Source organism: Colobus angolensis, unplaced genomic scaffold (assembly GCF_000951035.1).
Source record: "Colobus angolensis palliatus isolate OR3802 unplaced genomic scaffold, Cang.pa_1.0 Scaffold151, whole genome shotgun sequence".
NCBI lineage: Eukaryota > Metazoa > Chordata > Mammalia > Primates > Cercopithecidae > Colobus > Colobus angolensis.
In genome coordinates this window covers 2,077,414-2,085,279 of record NW_012114611.1, presented here as the reverse complement: position 1 = coordinate 2,085,279, position 7,866 = coordinate 2,077,414, and the positions used below count along the sequence as shown (strand labels likewise).

The following is a 7,866-nucleotide window of genomic DNA, read 5'->3' as shown; positions in this document are numbered from 1 at the left end:
CTGAGATCGCACCACTGCACTCCAGCCTGGGTGGCAGAAAAGAAAAGAAAATTGAAAAAAAGCCTAAGTAGCGCCAGAGGCTTCAAGGGAAGGAGCTCACCCCATGCCAGGATATGCAGAGGCAGAGACGTATTCAGGCCAAACTTTCCTTCACTAACATCTGCACCCTCAGCAACTTGTCTCCCAGATGCCTGGATACATTCCACTCCCCATAAGAACTCATAGTCTGGGAGCTGCTCCTCTTTCATCCTCCCTGGTCTCTCAGGAATTCTTTCATTAACATATATTATGCCATCTTCCTGCACTGCAATGACTGTGGGTTTCCTCTTCCACATCTCTTTCCCTGTATCATACGCACCCTAGCTTGTGAGCTCCCTGAAGGGAAGAAGCATGCCTGAGTCTCTTTTGTGTCCCTAGCACCTGGCATATATGTTTAATGGGTGAGTAAACAAATGAACAACTGAGTGAGTGCTGCCTCTTCCCCATAGACACTTTTTACACACTTGCTGTGTCCTCATGTTCAGTTATCTCTCCTGGCCCTCTTCTCCTCACACACATTACACTCATACTCCTGACCTTGACACTCTGAAATCCCAGAGTTATATGCTGGGGCTTGGTTTCCTTACCTATCACCTATCTGTGGCTGATCTAGGGAAGTCCCAGCCGTCCCCTGAGAGTCTGAAAGAGACGGCTCTTGACTCCTGTAAAGCCATATTAACTGGGTCCCATCGGGGGCAGAAAGGGGCTTCCCTGGGAGGAAGTTGGCTATTGGGAGGGTAGCAGGATCCTGCACTAACCTGAGGTATGCTGCCCCAAATTGACCACATCCTCCTGCGTCTGCTGTCCCTACTCCTGACCAGTGAGGCTGTCCCAAGGTAGGGGGTGGTTGTGGCCTCTGTCTCAAGGCTGGCTGGCAGACACAGCCAGATTTAGAAGTCATTTTCGCAGCAGGGAGCCTCCAGTGTCCCACCCACAGAGCTCTGGAGGGTCAGTCTGAGATATGGCTCACCAAGGGCTGGCCCCTAGACCTGGAGTCACTCCTCCCCTTCTTGTCTCTCTCCTTTTTTCCCCAGAATTTTGGCAGCTGGTGCTGACTCTATCCTTAGGCAAAGATGGAGTAAGTTCTCGGGGAAGGGGTGTGCTGCACTGACACCCTAACCGCCCAAGCACTGCCAGGGCACCATTTACCCATTAAAAGAGCTGTCTGTACCCACCCCAGGATTCCTCCCTCCTCTCCACTGGCATCTGCTGCCTGATTCTCCTCCTCCCCTACTTTTTTTTTTTTTTTTTTTTGAGACAGAGTCTTGCTCTGTCGCCCAGGCTGGAGAGCAGTGGTACGATCTTGGCTCTCTGTAAACTCTGCCTCCCAGATTCAAGCAATTCTCCTGCCTCAGCCTCCCGAGTAGCTGGGATTATAGGCGCGTATCACCACACCCAGCTAATTTTTGTATTTTTAGCAGAGATGGGGTTTCACCATGTTGATCAGGCTGGTCTCGAACTCCTGACTTCGTGATCCACCCACCTTAGCCTCCCAAAGTGCTGGAATTACAGGTGTGAGCCACCCAGCAATTTTTTTTTAAAGACGGAGTCTCGCTCTGTTGCCAAGGCTGGAGTGCAGTGGCGTGACCTCGGCTCACTGCACCCTCTTCCTCCTGGGTTCAAGCAATTCTGCCTCAGCCTCCTGAGTAGCTGGGACTACAGGCATGCGCCACTACACCTGGTTAATTTTTGTATTTTTAGTAGAGATGGGGTTTCACTGTATTGGCCAGGCTGGTCTCAAACTTCTGACATCATGATCCACTGGCCTTGGCCTCCCAAAGTGCCGGGATTACAGGTATGAGCCACCGTACCTGGCCATCCTCCCCTACTTCTAATTCTGTCTGTCCCATCCTCCTGTTCTCATACCCCAACACTAATAAAATAGCCCAAGAGAGAAATAATAATCAGAGCTAATAGTCAATCACCTACTATGTACCAGGTGTTGTTCTTTCTTTTATGTTTTTTCTTTTTAATTAAAAAAATTAAAAAAAAAAACCCAAAAAACAGAGAGACAGGGTCTTGCTATGTTGCCCAGGCTGGTCTTGAACTCCTGGGCTCAAGCAATTCTCCCACCCCCACCTCGCAAAATGCTGGTATTACAGGGGTGAGCTACTGTGCCTGGCCAACTGTTCTAAGTGTTTTACATATTGAATTATTTACTCCACCCAACAACTCTAAGAGAAAAGCACATTGTTTACTTCTTTATTTATTTATTTATTTTTAGAGACAGAGTCTTGCCCAGGCTGGAGTGCAGTGGTGCAATCATAGCTCACTGCATCCTCAAACCCCTGGGCTCAAGCAATTCTCCCACCTCAGCCTCCTGAACAGCTGGGACTACAGGAGAGTGCCACCACACGCAGCTAATGAAAAGCACTTTTAATAACCTCAGTTTATAACTGAGGACGCCAAGGCACAGAGAGGTTGAGTAACTTGCCCAAGTTCACATAGCTAGTATGGGGTAGAAGCTCCAGAAACCATATTCTAAACACATTAGTCAAGTTGTTCGACTATGTTAGCAGTGTGGGTGAGATTTCAGAAACTTGCTTCCTGTGTATTCATCCTCAAAGGGGCTCAGCCAGCATGGTAAAGCCCACCCTCATAGGGCCAGCCCTTCCACTGTTGCGTATAGCTCACCTCCTCTTCCATTCCCAGAGCCCTAGAGCCCTTTGATTGCAGAAAAATCTAGGCAGACGTTTTCATCACTGCCCTGGTCTTTCTCAACTTTGTTTTCTTTGTTGTTGTTGTTTTTCTTTTTTTTCTTTTTTTCTTTTTGGTTATTGTTTTTTAAGACAGAGTCTCACTCTGTCACCCAGGCTAGAGTGCAGTGGTGCAATCTCGGCTTGCTGCAACCTTCGCTTCCCAGGTTCAAGTGATTCTTGTGCCTCAACCTCCCCCATAGCTGGGATCACAGGCATGCACTACTATACCCGGCTAATTTTTGTATTTTTCATAGAGGTGGGGTAGGACCATGTTGGCCAGGCTGGTCCTGGTCTCAGGTGATCTGTTCACCTCAGCCTCCAAAAGTGCTGGGATTACAGGTGTGAGCCACCACACACCGCCCTTCCTCAACTTTCCTCCTCACCTGAAGTCCAGCCTCTTCCCAAGCCTGGAGGCCCAAGGCACATTACTCCTCAGCTGGACCAGGCTTATCCCAGACTGGCCTCAGTTTTCACTCTTGCCTTATCTTCCACAACTGCCATAAATGTACTCTCAGCTGCAGGCAAATCAGACCATTGAGCAATTTCCTAAACATACCCTGCTTACCTGCATCCATGCCTCTATTTTGGCTGATCCCTCTACTTGAAATGCCTCTTCACCAAATTCTAACGCTGAGGTCATCATCTCCTCCATGGAACCTTCCCTTATCTCACAAAATCCATACAATCTCCCTTGTTTGACTCATTGTAATACTTAACACATTGCTCACCTTCACCCCATTGTCAGAAAGGCCTTACTCATCCCTATCCTGGAATCCCACACAGTTTTCTTGTTCCCAGTAGGTGCTCAGTACATGCTCAGTAGTTAGAAATGGTAGTAGGTAGATAGAATTGTAGGTGAAAGGGAGACAGATCTCAATAACCGTTGTTTGTTTTTTTGAGTAGATAGAATTGTAGGTGAAAGGGAGACGGATCTCAATAACCTTTGTTTGTTTGTTTTTTTGAGATGTGGTCTGGCTGTGTTGCCCAGGCTGGAGTACAGAGGCCCAATCTTGGCTGATTGCAACCTCCTTCTCCCAGGTTCAAGCGATTCAGTGATTCTGATGCCTTAGCCTCCTGAGTGGCTAGGATTACAGGTGCGTGCCACCACACCTGGCTAATATATTTGGTAGAGACGGAGTTTCACCATATTGGAGGCTGGTCTGGAATTCCTGACCTCAAGGGCAGATCTCAGTAACCTTTGATCTCTGCCCAAGGTGACACTCCTCCAGCAAGAGCTAACTTGAAACCTGGTAGTGTGGGTTCCAGGAAGGCTCTGGGATGAATCTTCCTGGATAGCTCTGACCAGTGTCTTCCCTCCGGTTCAGAAACCCAAAGAGGAGACTTTCCTCCACTGAACCAAGGCCAGCGGCCCAGCTCCTGCCAGATGGTGGCCACCCCCCACCCCAGGTGGTCCTGCGCCACTCCGAGTTCTGCTCAGAGTCCCTCTGGTTGCAGGCGGGAGTGATGTCGAGATAATTGGAGATTAAAACCATAAGTGGTTTGAGAGCGGGGTTGGGGACCTGAACGCTGAGCGGGAGTTGGAGTTGGCGGGTCTCGGTTGGAGTGGGAGCAGAGGCGGGCTGGGGGCCGGGGCAGGACCCGGCGACTGAGTCTGGGAGAAGCCCCCGCGCCCGTGGAGCCGGCAGCTAAATTTACCCCGGCTGACTCAGCCCTTGCTCGGAATGGGGGGCGGGGAGAGGGCGCCAGGGCAGTGGGAAGAGCCAACGGGGGTGGGCTGGGGGCAAGGAAGGGAGAGTCCCGGCTGGGGGAGAAAAGAGGTGGGCCAGGAACTCCCAAGGAAGAAAGCAGCCCCCTCTCCGTCACACAGAGCAGGACGTAGCAGAGGAGTCCCAGGGGAGGGCCACCATGGGGAAAGGGTCAGTGAAAGGAAGACGATGCCAAGGCAGGATAAAGGGAAGCTTAGATTTATTGAGCGCCTACTGTGTGCCAGGCGGTGTGCAAGGCGCTTTACATACATTATCACATTAAGTCCTCACAACAACCCTGCGAGGTAGGTGTTTATAAACCCCCATTTGACAGATGAGGAAACTGAGGCTCAGGGAGGTGAAGTGATGCGGCCAAGTTCACATGGCTAATAAATGGCAGACAGAGGTGTCCAGGGATCGGAGAGAAAAAAAAGACTTCGGTGTCTGAGTCCCAAGCCGGCTGGGGTGGATGAGTACAAAGATGGGCCCGGCGGGCTCCAGAGGTCTGGGAGGCCGGAGGCCTGCTCCCGGCCCCGCACGGCTGGAGACTGCAAGGCTGGGGACCTGCGCTTGGGAACTAGGGATCAGATTGAGTGGCAGAGCCGGGATTAGCAACTGGGGAGATCCGCGACCTGCGCGCGCCCTGTAGTGGCTATAGAGAGTATCACACCCCAGGCCGACTGGCTTCTGGGGACCGGCCTCTTTCCTTGCCTGGCCAGTTTCTTCTGGAAGAGGCAGAGATGGGAGACATTCTCAGGATTTTTTCAGGTGGGCGATACCACCTGGGAGGGAAATCGTGGCCACGCCTCAGAGCATCACTAAGGAGCATTGGGGTGGAGGAAAAGGGGAAGGCCTAAAGAGGTCCCAAGCTGATTCATTGGTGTCCTTCCCTCCCCAGCTCAGACCACCACAGGCCAGGGTCAGTGACAGGGCCATTATCTTGCCCTGCTTTTGGGAGCCCTCACCTAAGCCTGGGAGACTGGGATAGGAGTGCCTCACTCCCTTACCTCTTCTGCAAACCTTGGGCAGTCTCCTGAATTGATCATGACTTCGGGTGACAAGGAGGCCGCCCAGAAACCCTCAAACTCTGTTCACTTATTCCCAACTCTCATTCTTGGCTTGTCGAGGGGAGGATGAGATAGAGTCCTTTCCAAAGATCTCAAAATGTCAGAGATGGAAGGATGGACCTTAGAATACCATCGTTTTATATACCAGGAGGCCAGGAGAGGGAAAGTGACAGGCCTCAGTCAACCAGCAAGTCAGTGGCAGAGTTGGGATTGAAATCCAAGACTTGTGACACCAAGGTGAGCCCTTTTTCTGCTTTGCTGGTTGTTGCTGGACCTATTCCTCTTCTGCCAAGAACCCCTCTGTCATCTGATCACTCTGCCACCGGGTCCAAAGCCTCTCCTTCACTTTTTTCCTCCTCCTCAGAAGTCCTGCCCTACACTGCCCTCCTATGGCTGCCACCACCCCTGCCCTCCTGCCTGATTCTTGTTAGGCCTCTCTGCTCAGCTCCAAACCCAGTGCATCAGCCCCCTGTGAAGAGCTCACCCTTGTGCCCTGAACATAAGAGACATTAATTAAATCTACTGCTGATTCTCACCTCTCCTGAAACAAAATCATTAATGGGCATATGCTTCCCTTCCTTTCATTTATATTTCAAGGATGGGAATAGGTATGGGTAAGGATACAAGGAAAAGAGAAGCAAAGGAAGTTTGGGGAAGAATGGGGACCAGTGGACCCAAGGATGGATGTGTTGGGGACTCAAATACAAGAAGGGGCCTCTCACTGCCTCTTCCTATTTCCCTGTTGGGTCCCCTTGATGTCCCTCACCCCGAAGAGGACCTCCTCGGTTTGGCTTATGACATCTAGGATCTCCCCGACACTGTCGCTCAGTTCCGCTGTCTTCCCATCTTCCTCCGGCGAACTGTTTCCAACCCCGGGCAGGGTCCTCTCATTCCGCCAGGAGGCGCCCGGGGCTTCTGTGTCGCTTCCATCAGAGGAGCCGCTATGGACGCTAAGCTCCTCAGCTTCGTCCGTGTCCGAGTCAGGGGCGGTGTGGCGGCGGATACGGGACACGGCTTCTCGCAGGGCCCCGGCGTAGGGCCCTGGGGTCCGCGCCCAGCCCCGGCCCGCGCGCCGCTGGACCACCGCCACTTCCGAGCCCTCGGCCCTGCCCTGGGCTCCCGAAGCTCCTGGGCCTAAGGCTTGGTGCTCTGGGCTACCTGGCTGCGTGGGGGCGTCCCGCAGGTTTACTTCCGGGGCCGGGAGCCCCAAGATGCGGGAGGTGCGCTCCTCCAGTGAGGAGTCCCCCGGCCTCCCGCCCTCAGCTTCGCCCCCGCGGCCCCTGCCGGGCTGGTGTAAAAAGCGACTGTTCGACAGCCGCTTTTGGCCAGGGGAAGGAAAGCCCGTGGCCCCTTCACTCTCCTCCTTGCCGGGCTTCGATTGGCTGGCAGATTCCCCCACCACGCGTGTCACCCCAGAGGGCAAAAGCTGCACCTGCTGGGTTCGGGGGGTTGGAACATATTGGGATCGTATCACTACGCACGTGGCGTCAATGACAAAGACTCCTTCCCCACGGGACGGGCCCTGGGAACTGCGGGGCAAGGTGTGGGCACGGCGGGTCGCCTTCCAACCCTCCAGGGTCTCCGGTCCTGCCCCCTCTCCAAGACCAAGGGATTCTCTCCATCCAGTGCCTCCGGGAGCCCAGGGTCTGGGGAGTGTCTGGCTATGGCGGGGCGGCTGCTTTTTAAGGGAGGGAATCCAGCATTTGGGGAACCAGATCTGTTCTTTTCCTTCTTTCCCTTCCCTCGAGCCCTTGAGGTGGTGCCTGGATCTGGGAGCGGGACGCGGGGCACTGGGAGCCGCAGTTGCAGACCCCGCAGGAGTTGTCTCGGTGCCTGCGCTCCCTGTAGCTTTGGCTTGGGGATGGCTGTCGCTACCACTGTTCAGGTCAGCAGCAGCCAGCCCCAGGCTTTTCTCCACGACCCCCTTGCCGGGCTCTGGCCTTGCTCTGGCCGCTCCACAGCCTGGGGATCCCCCCAAGAGACCTTGCCCCTGTCGGAGACCCCAAGCCCCAAGGACGTCCCGGTAGATCCGAGGATCCAGCCTCTTCTTTGTGCGCCCTCCCTCTGTCCTGGCCGGAGTCGGAGGTGGGGCTGATGAAGTGGGCACCTGGGAGTGTCCTGGGCCTCTCTTAGTCCCCAAGGTCCTATGGGGGCCTTCGTAAGAAGGTGGAGCCACGTAGGGTGGCGGCCGGTCCCAGCGGCGTCGCGGGGCGGTCCCGGCAGAACCTCTCAGCAGCAGGTGAGCCTCGTAGCTTGGGGGCCCTGGCCGCCGACCTCCCCAGGGCCCCGCCCACGCCGACCCTGGGTCGCTCTGCGGCTGCGCGGATGGACGGGGCGCTCGCCCCACCGGCGCCA

The 7,866-nt window shown here is 54.2% G+C and overlaps 1 protein-coding gene across 1 annotated transcript in view; it reads right to left on the bottom strand.

Moving 5' to 3' along the window:
• Positions 1-4,647: 4,647 nt before the first annotated feature.
• The window catches only part of DDN (dendrin), a 4,182-nt gene continuing 963 nt past the window's right edge, over positions 4,648-7,866 (bottom strand). Inside the window, exon 3 of the mRNA XM_011936292.1 lies at positions 4,648-7,865. Coding sequence (XP_011791682.1) covers positions 6,230-7,865 — 1,636 coding nt within the window. The 3' untranslated portion in view covers positions 4,648-6,229. The remainder of the gene's footprint in view (position 7,866) is intronic.